Genomic DNA, 16,436 nt, shown 5'->3' on the forward strand with positions numbered 1-16,436 from the left:
AAACCTTCCAAGTTTCCCAGCACCCTCCTCTGGCTTTTCCTCTTCTCATTTTAAGATAGAAATATTTCAACCAAGAGTGAGAAAGAGATATAAATCTAATTAGACACCTTTCAAAAAAAATTAGGAAAATCAAATATATTTAATGAAAACAAGCCTCCGTTTCATGTTAATATTTCAAGTGTCAACTAAAGAAAAAAAACCAGGCTTTTAAAGAATTAAAGTTAGTTTTATTCAGAAGTCTTACCGAGGACTGCAACTTGGGAGAGTCTTTCAGAGAGTTTCTATTAAACCACTCCAAGGTGGTGTTTCAGCCCAGTTTATATACCAGTAGTGGCGTTTCTGCATGTGCTCAGAAGTTACATTAGAGCAAAATATCATCAAAATTTGAGTGCAAAAGTATACCTGGTTATAGATTACAGAGGCATAATCATTAATCCTGTAGGACGTTATCTTCTGTACAGGAAGAGGGAAGGGCTACGATGATTTAATTTTTCTTTTCTAAAAATGCAATGATTCAGACAAGAGACGGGAACCTGTGCTCTATCCTGCTTACCATCTTCAGGGCATTCTTCCAGAGGGCTGCACTCAGTCACTGAGTCAGGGGCTTTGTGAAATTCTGCTGGCAAAAAGAATAAGTAAACATGGCTTCTCTTGTTGGCTACTTTGTCTCACACAAGCTAATCTTAAACAGGAATGATGCAAACAGTATGGTTTAGGAAAACAGGGCTTCATGGAGGTCTCAATAACATAAACTGACGCAGAGAAGATAACATAACAATAAAAATTGTCTTTGAAGTGGAGTAAAACCTAAGAGAGATAAAACATACACATCTCTCTCTCCTTTTCTAACCCTAACCAGTGCATCGTTCAATCCTGTTACTGGGGGTCTAGGGCATGGTGGGCCATCCATTCTAGAGGGAACCTTCATTGGGATGCTTGGCCGAGTATTATTGTTTTGTAAAACCTATTTCACAAATCATCAGGAAATTATATAAGGCTCTTATTATTGTCAACATTACCACATATGCCTCATGTCTGCTTGGATCTGATAGAATTTTAAAAATATCTCTATACTTCATTAGCAAGAGTGCTTTGTTTATATAAAGTACTCTACAAAAGTTTTTATGATTCAGTATTTGTTGAAATACCATTCTAATGAAGAATTAATGTGCAACAACACTAACGCAAGCAAATTTTTAGCATTTATGTATTGTTTAATGCCAGGCGGACAGTCACAGCTTCAAAATTTGGGGATTCTCTGGCTTTTATCTAGGGTATTTTTAAATCTCTACCACCCAATATCAATACGAGACAACGAGCCTCAACACTTACAGCAAAGGAAAGCATCCACTCATCCAAAATCTCTCTTTTCCGACTCCTTTTCAAAATGAATAAAACTGAAAAAAGTTCAGGTCTGCGCGGCCAGGTGAATACTGGCTCAGCCACTCCCGCTCGCCAGTAGTTCCGGTGCCCGCACCACCCCGCGAAAGGGTCCAGCCTGCCTTAAAAGACAGGCCCCTACAGCCGTAGAGGGTGGAGCGAGAAGATATGGGTGTCCCCAGCATCCGCCTTTAAAGTCGCGCGTTGTCATTGTTGCGTCACGTGAACGCGCCCCTCATCCCCAGCGGCCCAGGCCGACAACTCTGCGAGCTCGGAGTTCCCTGCGCTCAACCACCTCACCCGGCGCGCGGCGGGCAGCCTCTACGTCACGCTAGCGCCGCACCGCTAGGAAGGCCCCCTTCTCCAACTCCGCCTTCTCCTGGCGCCGGCGCCTCTTTCTGGAAGGTTCTTGGAGGTGGTGGACGCTTACCGTTAGTTTGTGGCCGGCCTGAATCCGGGTCCATCCGTCCCTCCCGAGCCCGCGTAGACCCAGCCAAGTTTGCCATGCCCGAGAACGTGGCACCCCGGAGCGGGGCGCCAGCCGGAGCTGCCGGCGGCCGCGGAAAAAGCGCCTATCAGGACCGCGACAAGCCAGCCCAGATCCGCTTCAGCAACATTTCTGCGGCCAAAGGTATCGCTCCCAGGGCCTGGCCCGCGGCACTGCGGGGTCGTGCTCTGCACTCTCATCCCGGTCTTGAGTGGGTATGGCTCATTTCCTGTTCTTCAGGCGACCCCTTGTAGTCCTCCCAGCAGAAGCAGCTCTGTGGAGGGATTCTTTTGGTTTTCTACCGATGATTGCCAACCCGGAGTATGGAAGTCTTTGGACCTGCGTCATTCTGGATGCTAGTCTCTTCTAGTTTTCATTCTGGGTTGTGTGTTATTCATTACATTGGAACCGAAAGCAGTTCAGTTTAAAATGCCGAGGATCGCAAGCAGCGGTCCCTTGGGATCTAACGCTTTAGGGCTGTCGCTTATCTGCTTATTGGACGTGGTGGAATGTTAGCACAGTATTTTTCAGCTGTCTTATTTTTACAGAAGTGGTCCTTAAACAAATTCCCTTAGGCTCAACTATTGAGACGAATTGAGTAAACTCTCCGCGTGTAATTGGGGTGGGGCCCATTGTATTGGGATGTGGGGGACCGATTTACCCGTCTTGTTTGGGAGTAATTATGGAAAGCTACATTGTGCATTTATGTCGTCTCTGCACGTACAAACACAAGCAAACCAAGAAACAGATAATTTATTGGTTTTTGTAAAACAGAATGGCACATGATGGAAATCAGGACAACCTGAATTTTATCTGTTTCTGTTACTTGGTGGCTTTGTGACTTTTAACCTCTGAGCCAAGGATTCTTTACCTTCAGGAAAATGTTTGCTTTTTAGAGTTGTGAAGATTAAGTGGAATTGAGATAGAAAAATCTGGAAGGAGAAGTGAGAACAAAGGCTTAAAAAAATCTTGCCCCCAGTTGTGTATTGAGTATAATTCATATTTCGTTACGGTTGGAGAATAAGATGTATGCAGAAGAGGTTAGGCCAGGTTGGGACCAGATCTTCAAGGGCCTGGTGTCCTGGAAAGCATTTGGCTTAATCTCTCCCAGCCACAGACCATTTTTCAGTAGAATGAGGTAATAGCTAATTTACAGGGTTGCTGTGAGGATTAAGTGAGAAAGTATATGAAGATACATGTATATAAAGTACACTCTCTGCAAGTATTTGCAGTCATCAGCCCACGTGACTGGGAATGTGATGATGCTAAGATAGGTACGCTGGAGGGGGAGGATGGGCAAAGAACAGGTAATAGTTTCTAGTTTGGGCCTAATGCGTTGTAGAGATCACAATGACCAGATTGGTAGGTTTAGGATAGAGTAGACAGTTGTCTAGGAGCATAGCTGAAACTTAAATTTATTAGATTAGCTTAAATTCATGAGGTGAGAGGGTAAATTCTGGGGCCATTTGGATGGTCAAGAGAATAATACGGCTTTTCAACAAACAAGATACAAAATGGGAAATTGACATTAGTAACCTTTGAAACAACAGTGCACAGAGAACTGAAACAGCAGAGGAGGTATACATGTAGGAAGGAAAGGCCACCTAAATTATCTAGGGACCTGACCTCTTGTAACTTCAGCGACGAGAGCTCAGAGAGCAAAGGGAAACAACTAGTTTTTCCCCACAAAATGATTGAGAAAAGCTGCTGCCAGATGCATCTTTGGTTTAATTTTGGGAGCCAGATTTTTAATTTTAACTTTGTTTTTATTTGGAGATAGGGTCTCGCTGTGTTGCCCTTGCTGATGTTAAACTCTAAGTGATCCTCGCGCCTCAGCCTCACAAAGTGCTAGGATTACAGGCATGAGTCACTGTGCCTGGTCAGTTTTTTATTTTGCTGTTATCAAAAAGAGACTAGTAGTACCATTTGTTGATGAAAAAATCACACACACACAAGTAGTAGAAGTTATAATTTCCAATAAGCTGTTTATACTCTCAGTAGTAGTATGAATACTATTCAGCATGAGTCATTTAACAGGTACTGCTTTGTATGTACTTCGTGCCACATGATATGTTAAACTTCAGGCACTTTAAGAGATGTAAGAAGTCTAAGTGTTTATTTGGATAGTGTCTTTCTAGAGTCTTCACATTAATAAAGATAAGCGCATTTTTTAAGTGAGTCCCTCTTGTAGAGTCATGGCTATGCACGTGCACTAAAATTGCCTGAAACTGTAATAATGACAGGATAATTAGGCACAGCAGACCAAACTTATCAAATAAAATATAATTTTTAAATTATATAAGGTATTTTCTCTTAAGTACTGTAAGATTATGTATTATTCACACACGGGGGGGGGCAGCATTATGCTAGTTGTGGAGTTGGGCAGTCCTATGTATATATGGTGACATGATATGTGAGAAAGGGGAAGATAATCTTTTGTCCTGGGCTTGTCAAAGAAAAGGGAATCAAGTACTGTTCATCAATTCCAATTTCTCTTACAAAGTATAAGTGAATTAATAAAATAGAAACATTCTCATGGATAATTAATAAAAATGTGACTTTAATAATTAGCTTAGTTAATATTAGGACAATATTAACTTTAATAATTAATAAGAACATAGCTTTGGAATGGTAGACTGTATATCCAGAAATGTTTTATAACATACTGATGACCAAAAGCTATGATTTGAGGGTCTTGTTTTCTTGGTTGGTTTTATTGAAGGGTGTGTTGCTCTACAGCATTTCCACTGTGCTTTGCTCTTTTGGCAGTGTTAATGTTAGTTTTTACTGCAGATCATCTATATACCACATTCACATAAGTGAACAAAACAAAAATCTTTAATCTCAGAGATAACATACTAGACAGAGTAAACAAATAGGTGAATCACAAAGAAGTTGAGCATTCCTAATCCAAAATGCTCCAAAATCTGAGACTTTTCAACCGCTGACATGATGCTCAAGGGAAATGCTCATAGAAGTATTTCACATTTCAGCTTTTTTCGGGTGAGGGATCCTCAGCTGGTATAATGCAAATATTCAGAACACTTCCGTTCATAAGCATTTTGGAGAAGGGATACTCAATCTGCAATATGTTAGGAGTTCTAGCCTGTCCTATTGCTGCTTGTCTTGTTTTAAGGAGTGGAAGAAACAATACAGTCCTCAATCAGAGCTCATAACTAGATTGTACCATTTTAATGTTTAAAGGAAAATTAGGTATGTTTTCAAGATATATTCTGCCATAGGCAGAGCACAAATAAAGCAACTTTAACAAAAAAAGTGGAGCATCATTTAAAAGAAGTAAAATAATTACCGTACCTAGTACATTATTATTGGACACTGAATTTTCTTTAGTGGACACAGTGAACTGTTATATATACGCCATATCCTCAGAAAGATACAGTGATCATTCGAGAGGAGAAATACTTTGCTCTTTGAAGAGGTTTTTTTTTTTTTTTTTTTTGAGACAGAGTCTCACTCTGTTGCCCAGGCTACAGTGAGTGCTGTGGCGTCAGCCTAGCTCACAGCAACCTCAAACTCCTGAGCTCAAGGGATCCTCCTGTCTCAGCCTCCCGAGTAGCTGGGACTACAGGCATGCGCCACCATGCCCAGCTAATTTTTCTATATGTATTTTTAGCTGTCCATATAATTTCTTTCTATTTTTAGTAGAGATGGGGTCTCGCTCTTGCTCAGGCTGGTCTCGAACTCCTGAGCTCAAACGATCCGCCCACCTCGGCTGAAGAGTCTTGATTTTCTGTAGTCCCAGCTAATCAGGAGGCTGAGGCAGGAGGATTGCTTGAGCCCAGGAGTTGGAGGTCAGCTTCGGCAACTTAGTGAGACCCCATTTCTTTAAGAGTCTTAACTTTATTCTTTTTTTTTCCTTTCCTGTCTGCAGCGGTTGCTGATGCTATTAGAACAAGCCTTGGACCAAAAGGAATGGATAAAATGGTAAAAGCTGAATCATTCAGTTCGTTCAGTTCTTACTGTGCACTGCAAAATCTTGATGGAGGCTTAAGAAGTGCTGTTTAAAAAGTAGGAAGTGTTAGAGAGGTACCTTGAATGTTTAGAGGAGGGAGAGATTACTTTCGAGTAAACAAGACTTAACTATAATTCATATTTCATTTAATGGTTTTTAATCGATGAGAATGCATACACGAAAGTAGTTATTTGTTGTATATTAAATCCAGGCATTAGGGCTTGAGTTCAGTGTTCCTTATGGATGTAACTATCCTATTATAGTTCTGTGCGAAATAAAACAATATGGAGCATTGCCTGGATAATTATTTCCTCTGGATATTCTAAAAGGTATCCTTCCTAACAATGCTGTTGTTCTTTTAGAGAATACTATGAAAACTATATTGACTGTAAGAATTGTGTTCACCACATTGCATGTCTTTTCGGACATCCATGGTAGAAATTATGTTTCTGATTAATATGAAACAAGGAATGATAGTGATTCTTCATAGTATCTCTTCTGTGGTCTCTTTCTTTCTTTCTTTCTCTTTTTGGTGTCTAAATTCCTTCACTTTTAAAGTATACTAGAACAAAGCCCATTTTTTCTTGTGTAAAGTTGGGCTGTTACTGCATATTCTTAAACTACTGTACTAATGTAAGGGAAGAAAATTTAAAAGTAAGCACTGAGCAAACATAAATTAATTTCTTTACTATGAAGTATTAAAATTTAGTAGAGCTATTAGGGTGTCACATTGAAATGTAACTTTAAAAAAAATAAATAAATTTTCCAGATTCAAGATGGAAAAGGTGATGTGACCATTACCAATGATGGTGCCACCATTCTGAAACAAATGCAGGTATTACATCCAGCAGCCAGAATGGTAAGTACAATTTTAGCTGAGGTGTTTTGGGTTTTGTTTGTTTGTTTGTTTGTTTAAGTGTATTGTTTGATATTTGGTGAACAGTTAAATTTGTTTATTTGATCACATGATATCATAGAAGCATGGTGAATTTTTTTCTCTTTATGCTAAATAGGCATATTTTTAGGATACGTTGTGTGCCTAGCATTTTGCTCTCTGGTACGAGGTGATACTAAAACATGAATACCTTGTACTTGTCCACAAAAGTGTTCCATACAGTTGAGGAAGGAGGAGCTAAAAACATAAATGGTACTTTTTTAGTACAGATTATTAGTTTAATAGGTATTAGAAGGAAGAGAACAAAATACTTTCGTGTGCAAAATAAATTGTCTAAATTATACTGATACTTATTAAAAATAATTACCAATTCAAATAAGGATCAAAAAGATGATTTTAGTGTCAAAAGACAAGTCACCATATCAGCAAAAGCATTGTCTTAGAAAAATTTTTATCTATTAAAAAGTCCCTTTGAATTATGCAAAGATGGCTTTTTAAATGAATCAGATTTATGCTCACATGAGGTCAACTGAGATAAACTTGGCAAAAGACTTTAAACTGATATTCTGCTCTGATCTGGAATGCCCCATTTCATAGCTTCCAAGTCTATGAAACAATGCTTTTGCTTTCTGATAGCTTTCTTTCAAGTAGCTTGTGGCGGGAGTATTTACAACCCACAATCTGAATGAGAAATCCTGTTTATAAAGAAAGTTTATAAGTAGAATTTGTACCACAAATACATCAGTCTTCATTTTTAAATGAAATCCAAGGTGGGTGACAAATCAGAAGTTAAGAATTATATTGAATCTTCAAATCTGTGTTTGTGATAATTTGAATTAGGTGTTACTGGATTCTCCTGTTTCTCATTGAACAATTAGCATGTTATATTCACTTAGCTGGTGGAGCTGTCTAAGGCTCAAGATATAGAAGCAGGAGATGGCACCACATCAGTAGTCATCATTGCTGGCTCTCTCTTAGATTCTTGTACCAAGCTTCTTCAGAAAGGTAGGTGGGACATGCTTTATTGCTGAATAAAGACAGAAAAGTAACAAAAAAAACTTAAGGAAAAGCCAAATTATTCTTAAGTAATATAGAAAAAGCCAAATTATTCTTAAGTAATATGGGACTTAAGATTTAATTTGGAAAAACTAATCATTTTATCAGGAATGTTTAGATTTGGGTATATTTATGCTATAAATTAGAAAAAAATTCCTTTTTGCTTCTGATTTTTGCCAGGTTTCTTTTTGAGTGGAATTGAGTAGAATTTTGCTGTTCAAACATGAATGGTGGTGGTATTACTAATCTTAGACTCTTAATGAGTCTCTTTCCCAGAGAAAGTGTTAGTGTTCTTGCTCTGGTAAGCAGTATTTAATTGTAGTGACTCTCTAATCACTTATTCTACTTATTATGTAGATTTGTGATATTTTGAAGAGGATAAAATTTGGTTTTAATCTTGAGCATCACATGAATATGTAATTGATCTATTTTAAATTAAATGGAAGTAAATCATTAGTCAGAATTAGCAGTTAAGGTTATTTAAGCTACTGTGTGTACAACTGAAGCATAAACTAAATTTGTGACTGCTTTGATATTTTAATGAGTAGAAACGCTTTAAGTCATGTCAAACATGTAGTTTATCTGTTGTAATAAAATAACTAGAGTTTCACAAATGACAGGGATTCATCCAACCATCATTTCCGAGTCATTCCAGAAGGCCTTGGAAAAGGGTATTGAAATCTTGACTGACATGTCTCGACCTGTGGAACTAAGTGACAGAGAAACTTTGTTAAATAGTGCAACCACTTCATTGAACTCCAAGGTGAGACAAGCACTAAAGATAGTTGTCAACTTAGTTTAAGGTGTGTTTCTTGGGCACTCATATGTCACCTCTTTTCTGTCATGTCATACACCCCCATCCTTTTTCCTTTTCATCAGTATTAAATCCATATACTAATTATCTTTGAATGGTAAATGGAGAGTTAGATAGTATTAGAGACACTAAGTTATATTGTTGAATGTCCTCAGAATAGAGATGGTGTAGCATAATGTTTGTAAACATTAGTCATAGAGTCTAAACTGTTTGTATTTGTTCCGTGCTGGCTTTACCACTTAATTAAGCTGTGTTACTTTGGGCAAATGATAACCTCTCAGTTTCAATTTCTCCATCTGAAGATTAAATCAGAGTTAATATATGTAAAAGTGCTAAGACCATTGCCTGGCATATAATAAATGTAGCAATTAGCTATTTTTATCAGCCCCTCATTATTAGGGGTGCACATATACAATATTGATACCTGATCACACATTCATATCTAGACAGTTTCAACAACTTATGTTAATAAAAGCAAAAGGCAAGCATACATATTTTTATTTTGTGCCCCTGGTGACTGACAACCTGAGTGGAAAAGGCAGTTTGTGTAGAATATTTTCTCATGTGTTTCCGTCTTTCTGCCCCTGCCCTGCTCAAATAAAGTAATTAGAGCCCTTTTTAATATCTTTGTCATGTAAGAATTGAGATGTTTTTCCTACTGTGAAGGTAACCTTTTTTTTTTTTTAATGATTCTAGGTTGTCTCTCAATATTCAAGTCTACTTTCTCCAATGAGTGTAAATGCAGTGATGAAAGTGATTGACCCAGCCACAGCCACTAGTGTCGATCTTAGAGATATTAAAATAGTTAAGAAGCTTGGGTAAGCATTTCTAATTATAACTTTGATAAAAATTTGAAAGCAGTTATAAGCTATTGCCAGAAGTAAATAGGTTAAATGAAAAACACCTAGATGAAAGTCCTCTCTTTTTGGTTTTGTTTTCATGAGAACTTGTATTAGTATGGGAATCTCAAGATTTTGTTTATAAGGTAATAGTGGATCAAAGAGGTCCAGGAATGGGGCAATAATAAATGTTAGGCTGAATCACATGTTACTGGACTGATGCATTTTAATCTGTTAGTGATCTATAACAGATTTCCGTTCCATCTTAACTATGAGCTCTTTGTTTTCTTTTTTCTTAGTGGGACAATTGATGACTGTGAATTGGTAGAAGGGCTGGTTCTCACCCAAAAAGTGGCAAATTCTGGCATAACCAGAGTTGAAAAGGCTAAGATTGGGCTTATTCAGTTTTGCTTGTCTGCCCCCAAAACAGATGTAAGTAGAATCCAAATGAAATTGGTTCCTTGTTTGTGCGTTTAACTTTCTAATAATTCAGATTTATTTATTTATTTTTAAGATGGGGTTTTGGCCAGGCGCGCTGGCTTATCCCTGTAATTCTAGCACTCGGGGCGGCCAAGGCAGGAGCATTGCCTGAGCTCAGGAGTTCGAGACCAGCCTGAGCAACTAAATCCCATCTCCACCAAAAATAGAAAAATTAGCCAGGCATGGTGGCGCATGCCTACAGTCCCAGATACTCGGGAGGCTGAGGCAGGAGAATTACTTGAGTCCAGGAGTTTTAGGTTGTAGTGAGCTATGATGACGCCACTGCACTCTAGCTGGGTTGACAGAGTGAGACTCTGTCTCCAAAAAAAAAAAAAGATAAGAGTCTTGCCCAGGCTGGAGTACAGTGACACTATCTTAGCTCACTGCAGCCCCATATTCCTGGCCTAAGTAATCCTCCAACCTCAGCCTCCTGAGTAGTTGGCACTACAGGTGGACGCCACCACAGCTGGCTAATTTTTCTATTTGTTGTAGAGTGGGTACTCACTATGTTGCCCAGGCCGGTCTCAAACTCTTGGCCTCCCAAATTGCTGGGATTATAGGCGTGAACCACACGGCACCTGGCTCAGATATTTCTTCATTAAAATAAAAATAGAAAATGTTGATACTAGTGGTTAAAAGCATAGATCTCAAAAGTGTTAGTAAAATTGAAACAAAAATAGAAATTAGTGCCACAGTGACAAATCTATAAAGAAATTGTTTGTTATTTAAGATATTCCCATATCTATTATATGTTAAATGCCAGTCTCTATAAGGGGTGGTTGTTACCTCACTCAGATTTGCTCTCATTTTACATTGTGCTAGCGTACCAGTTTCCTGTTTAGTAGTTTGTTTCTCAGATGTTTGGCCCACTAAAAATTAATGTTGACTGAGCACAGTGGCTCATGCCTATAATCTTAGCACTTTGGGAGGCTGAGGTGGAAGGATCACTTAAAATCAGAAGTTTGAGACCAGCCTGAGCAAGGGTGAGACTCCATCCTTACAAGAAACAAAAATTAGCCAGACGTAGTGGTGTGCGCTGATAGTCCCAGCTACTCGGGAGGCTGGAGGCAGGAGGATTGCTTGAGTCCAGGAGTTTGAGGTTGCAGTGAGCTATGATGATTGCTATTGCACTGTAGCCCTGGGTGACAGAGTGAGACCCTGTTTCAAAAAAAAAAAAAAATGTTTTATGTCTTTTATAACAAGATTTTCCTTGTCTTCTCAGCATACCACTTGTATAAAAAGCCTTAGAGTAAAAAGCACGCAACTGAAATCATTTCTGTAATACATATATTTGTTATATGAAAAAGATTGACATTCAGGAAATAGGATAATCATCTTTCATTTTTTGATTATCAAAAGTATACTTCCAAAAATTTAAGTAAGACAGCAGTGATCTAGTTGAAAGTAAAATATCCAAGTTTGGTGTATATATTTTTCCAGACCTTTTTCTATGCATGTCAATTTATTGCCTGGTAGGATTTTGGTTGTATTTATACTGTACATAATATTTTTACTTTAAAGTCTTTTAAAATTAAAATCTCACACAATGCAAACTATTGTGTTCTTTTTTTAAACAGATGGATAATCAAATAGTGGTTTCTGACTATGCCCAGATGGATCGAGTGCTGCGAGAAGAGAGAGCCTATATTTTAAATTTAGTGAAGCAAATTAAAAAAACAGGATGTAATGTCCTTCTCATACAGAAGTCTATTCTAAGGTGTGGAGCTATTTATTTTGTTCATCCCTTAATGGTAATTAATTTTGGATCCCCACTAGCAATTTTTTAAGAAACATTTGAGGTGGGTAAACCACCAGAAATCTAGACTGAGTCTGCATTGTGAGGCGTCATTTATTTTCTTTTTTAGTTTTCTGTTTTTTTATTATTTTGGATACGTAATAATTGTGTATATTCATAGGGTGCATGTGTTCTGATACAAGCATACGATGTGTATTAATCCAAAACAGGGTAATTGGGTAATCTATCACTTCATGCGTATGTCATTTTGTTTGTGTTAGTGTTTAAAGTATACTGTAACTTATTGTTCACTGTAGTCACTTTGTTGTGCTATCAAGAGACCTCATTATATTTTGATATAAACTGGGTTATTTTGGCTGTGAGCTAGGCTGACGCCACGGCACTCTAGCCCAGGCCACGGAGCAAGTCTCTGTCTCAAAAAGAAAAAAAAAAAGAATTTTGAGTTTGTAAACTTAGTAAACTAATATATTTAAAGCATTTTCCTTCATAAATCTGAATTGACCATTTAAAAAACAGTAAAATAATTAAAACCTTAAAAGCAATTGAACATCAAAGTGGGTTTTTTTTAGCCTAGCATTGACATAATCACTGATTTTGTATTTTAGAGATGCCCTTAGTGATCTTGCATTACATTTTTTGAACAAAATGAAGATTATGGTGATTAAGGATATTGAAAGAGAAGACATTGAATTCATTTGTAAGGTAAAATATTTACATCTGTATTTGGGGAAAATGGCCAATAATCAAATAAATGTTGCCTTAATTTGTGTATTTGACTATTCCCAGACAATTGGCACGAAACCAGTTGCTCATATTGATCAATTCACTGCTGACATGCTGGGTTCTGCTGAGTTAGCTGAAGAAGTCAGTTTAAATGGTTCTGGCAAACTGCTCAAGGTATTGTAATTAAGCTTCTATTACTTTATTTATTTTTTTCTTTTAACCCTTACTTCAGATACTTAATTTGGAATTTGTTTATTAAAGATTACAGGCTGTGCCAGCCCTGGAAAAACAGTTACAATTGTTGTTCGTGGCTCTAACAAACTGGTGATAGAGGAAGCTGAGCGCTCCATTCATGATGCCCTATGTGTTGTTCGCTGTTTAGTGAAGAAAAGGTAATGTAAATGCTACATTATTAAGCAACATTTTGAACATTAAAAGTTCTATATTTTAACTATTTTTAAAGTGTAAGTTATCAAAAATAAATTTCTGTTGGATAAAATAAGCTAAAAATGTGTTTGTGAATTTCAGAGCTCTTATTGCAGGAGGTGGTGCTCCAGAAATAGAGTTGGCCCTGCGATTAACTGAATATTCACGAACATTGAGTGGTATGGAATCCTACTGCGTTCGTGCTTTTGCAGATGCTATGGAGGTCATTCCATCTACACTAGCTGAAAATGCTGGCCTGAATCCCATTTCTACGGTAACAGAACTAAGAAACCGGCATGCCCAAGGAGAAAAAACTACAGGCATTAATGTCCGAAAGGTAGTAATTTTCAGTTGTTGCAGAGAATTTTGGTTAATTTAAAATTAAAAGTATTATAATCATCTTTTGAATGACAAACTTTACTAGTAGCTTGATCTTATATTTAAATATGAGACCTGCAAGTTAATGTATTCCGTCAAGTTAACAAGGAAGACAATGCCTTATTGGTAAGTATTTGTTCATTAAATCTGGCACTTGTTGAGTGTGGATTTTAGCAAGTTACTTAGTATGTTCTTTAGTTTCCTCAGTTGTAAAAACAGGTATAATCGATAGTTCCCTTATAGGCCTGTTGGCAAGGATTAAATGCATTACTAATTAGAAAGCTCTTAGATCCACTTTGTAAATAGTGTTCCCTTATGTTTTTTATAAAGACAAATACACGATGGGAAACTGACAGTCCAAGATAACATTCTTTGAATGGTACAGAACTCAAAAGGAAGGCACTACCTGGTTAGGGAAAGCTTTATGAAGATGTAACTTTGGGTAGAGGATGAAGAAATTTGAGATGGGGAAGCAATGGTTTAAAGGTGAGAAGGATCGGGAAATTACTCACGTGTGTAGGACAGGGGTTGTATGTTGGTGATGTAGTGGACTTTAAAGTTGGAAAGATCAGATAAGCTGTAATGAATACGACTCTTGATTACTGAGGCAGACATTTTTTTTCTCTTCCAGTTGTAGTTATTCACAAAAGTCTTTTTAAGCAAGAAGCTAACATGATGACTATTTTAAGGAGGGATGACTGGAGGCAGGGGTGCCTGTTACGGCCATCAGCAGTAATCCTGAAATAAACGGGACTAGGATAGTGCAATGAAGAATTTAAGGTGGGAAATAAGAGATGTAAAGGAAGACTGGATCAGACTTGGTCTGATTCAGAATTAAAATTCAGAGATGATTTAAACATTAAACTTTTAAATACTATATTATAATCATCTACCTAGTTTTGCCAGTATATTGTAAATAAATAACATAGAAGTTGTTTTGGATTTAGAGTTGCAGGAATCCAGCATTAATTCAGGTTTTCCAAATTTTAATTGAAATACAAACTACAATGTAGAGGAGAGCTTATTAGAGTATCTTACTCTGATGTGCCTAGACCAAGGGAAAACTAGGTTTGAAACAGTCTAGAGGCACACTGGTGACAATGTAGTTGTTATGTATAATTACAAACACTGAAAGCAACTTGTACTGATTTGCAGGGTGGCATTTCCAACATTTTGGAGGAACTGGTTGTCCAGCCTCTGTTGGTTTCAGTGAGTGCTTTGACCCTAGCAACTGAAACTGTTCGGAGCATTCTGAAAATTGATGATGTGGTAAGTATATATAGATTGTGAATTTCCCTATAAGATCAAAAAGGCATATATTTTTGAAGGTTTTTGTGTTTTGTTTTGTTTTGTTTTGTTTTTTTAAGGTTTTTGTTTTTGATAAATGTTTGGATATCAGGTTCATAGTTAATGGTTTTATCTCGTCTGTAAAAATGGGAGGAATTTGATTAATTACCTTAAAACATCTTCCCACCTTAAAATTCTGTCATCACAGGTTTTGAAACCTAAGTTTTTTTCTTATCAGGTAAACACTCGATAATCTGGATAACTGGTTGACTGGCATCATAATGGCCACCAGTACATCGGCTAGAGTGGAAGATGATCGCCTTGGTGGTCCTTGTTATTTGGAAGATTGTTTTCTCTGTGAATTCCTGAGTTTGGTCTTCCAGTTGGCATTTGTTTGAAATTGTATTAAAACAATTTAATGAAAATATTAAATAACTGGTTTAAAAAGGCAGATTAATTTATCCCCCCCCAACATTCTTTTATTTCTGATACTTTGGAAAAACTTAGAAGCAGGGAAGAAATTAGTTTATTTTTACATGTTGATTTTCTTATAAATTAATCCTGGGGATTTTCCTGACTTTTTACTCTACATAGGCATTTATCCATTTGATTTCTGGTTTTTTTTTTTTTAAACAAGTATTTAGAAGAAAAAGTGGCCCAATATAAAAGTCCATTGTCATAATAACTATCAAAGTGTAAGATATATGGTGTTTTAAAAAGTTAGTGGTACACAAAGATACAAAGTGAAACATGAAGGCCTCCGTTATTTTACTATGCTAATCCCTCTTGCCATTAATAACCCCTGCTGTGTTAGATTCCTTCTACAAATAAATATGTAGCAAATCCTACTTGTACAAAAGGGATTAACTAATACATCTCATTTCAGTGGGTTTAAACATCTATTCTACACACATTGTAGCTAGTGATCTTTTTAAACAACTTAAATGCTTCCTTTATAAAAGCTTTCATGCCTTTGGATAAAGGCTAGACCTTTAAGGTAGACCACAAGTTTGGTCTACACAATCTGGTACTCCACCTATCATTTCTCCTCTTGATTATTTCACAAGGAATGTGATGAAAGCAATTGGGCCTCCCCTTAGAATTGCAGGGAAAGAATTTCACCCAACCAGTCTGAATCTCCTTTTCAATCTATCACAGAACTCAAGTAGTTAACTAATTTGGTAATGTAAGCCTAATATTTTTAGATACGGATTTCTGTATTGTCTGTAATTTAGTAGGTTTGTTCCTCATTTTAATGGATTATTGAGAGCTTGTGTACAATATGCTAATTCTAGCTGTCATAAAACAATTGTCATGTATATCCTAAAATCTTTGAAGTCAAATACTTCTCTCATCCATATTATTTATATTGAATCATTTGTCAGTTATTCAGCACAAGGTAGGTTTTTCTGTGTGTGGATTTTGGTTTTTTAAGAGAAGGGGTTTTTGTTGCCCAGGTTGAAGTGTAGTGGCTATTCATTGCAATCATAGCGTGCTACAGCCTCAAACTTCTAGGCTCAAGAGATCCTCTGGCCCCAGCCTCTCAAGTATCTGGGACCTCAGATACATGCTACTAAGCCTGGCTGGCAGCACAAGGTTTTTATGTCTTATACTACACCTACATGTACAAATAGTTTATGTAACAAAATTCTTAAAGAGAACTCTTCTAAGCTAAATATTTCCTGTTCAATCATTCTGTTATGTTTGCTTTGATATAAATTAAATTGGCCTGGTGCTGTGGATCACACCTATATCCTACCACCCTGGGAGGCCAAGGCAGGAGGATTGGTTGAGGCCAGGAGTTCGAGACAAACCTGAGCAAGAATGAGACCCCATCCCTACAAAAAAAAGAGAAAAATTAGCAAGGTGTGGTGGCACACCTGTAGTCCCAGCTAGTAAGGCGTCTGAGGCAGGAGAATGGCTTGAGCACAGGAATTTGAGG

General features: G+C 37.3%; 2 protein-coding genes across 2 annotated transcripts in view; one reads left to right on the forward strand and one right to left on the reverse strand.

Moving 5' to 3' along the window:
• COMMD1 (copper metabolism domain containing 1) overlaps positions 1–2,000 on the reverse strand; it is a 152,077-nt gene extending 150,077 nt beyond the window's left edge. The window contains exon 1 of the mRNA XM_069494262.1: positions 1,811–2,000. The gene's annotated coding sequence lies outside the window, so the exon portion shown is untranslated. The remainder of the gene's footprint in view (positions 1–1,810) is intronic.
• CCT4 (chaperonin containing TCP1 subunit 4) lies at positions 1,739–15,801 on the forward strand. Its single transcript, XM_069494260.1, has 14 exons — positions 1,739–2,011; positions 5,760–5,812; positions 6,610–6,699; positions 7,632–7,740; positions 8,412–8,554; positions 9,302–9,423; positions 9,744–9,876; positions 11,502–11,641; positions 12,286–12,382; positions 12,467–12,577; positions 12,665–12,795; positions 12,932–13,166; positions 14,363–14,476; positions 14,733–15,801. The coding sequence occupies exons 1-14, from the start codon at positions 1,885–1,887 to the stop codon at positions 14,745–14,747; spliced, it is 1,620 nt and encodes a 539-aa protein (XP_069350361.1). The 5' UTR covers positions 1,739–1,884; the 3' UTR covers positions 14,748–15,801.
• The last annotated feature ends 635 nt before the right edge of the window (positions 15,802–16,436 follow it).

The sequence above is a fragment of the Eulemur rufifrons genome, chromosome 19 (assembly GCF_041146395.1).
Source record: "Eulemur rufifrons isolate Redbay chromosome 19, OSU_ERuf_1, whole genome shotgun sequence".
NCBI lineage: Eukaryota > Metazoa > Chordata > Mammalia > Primates > Lemuridae > Eulemur > Eulemur rufifrons.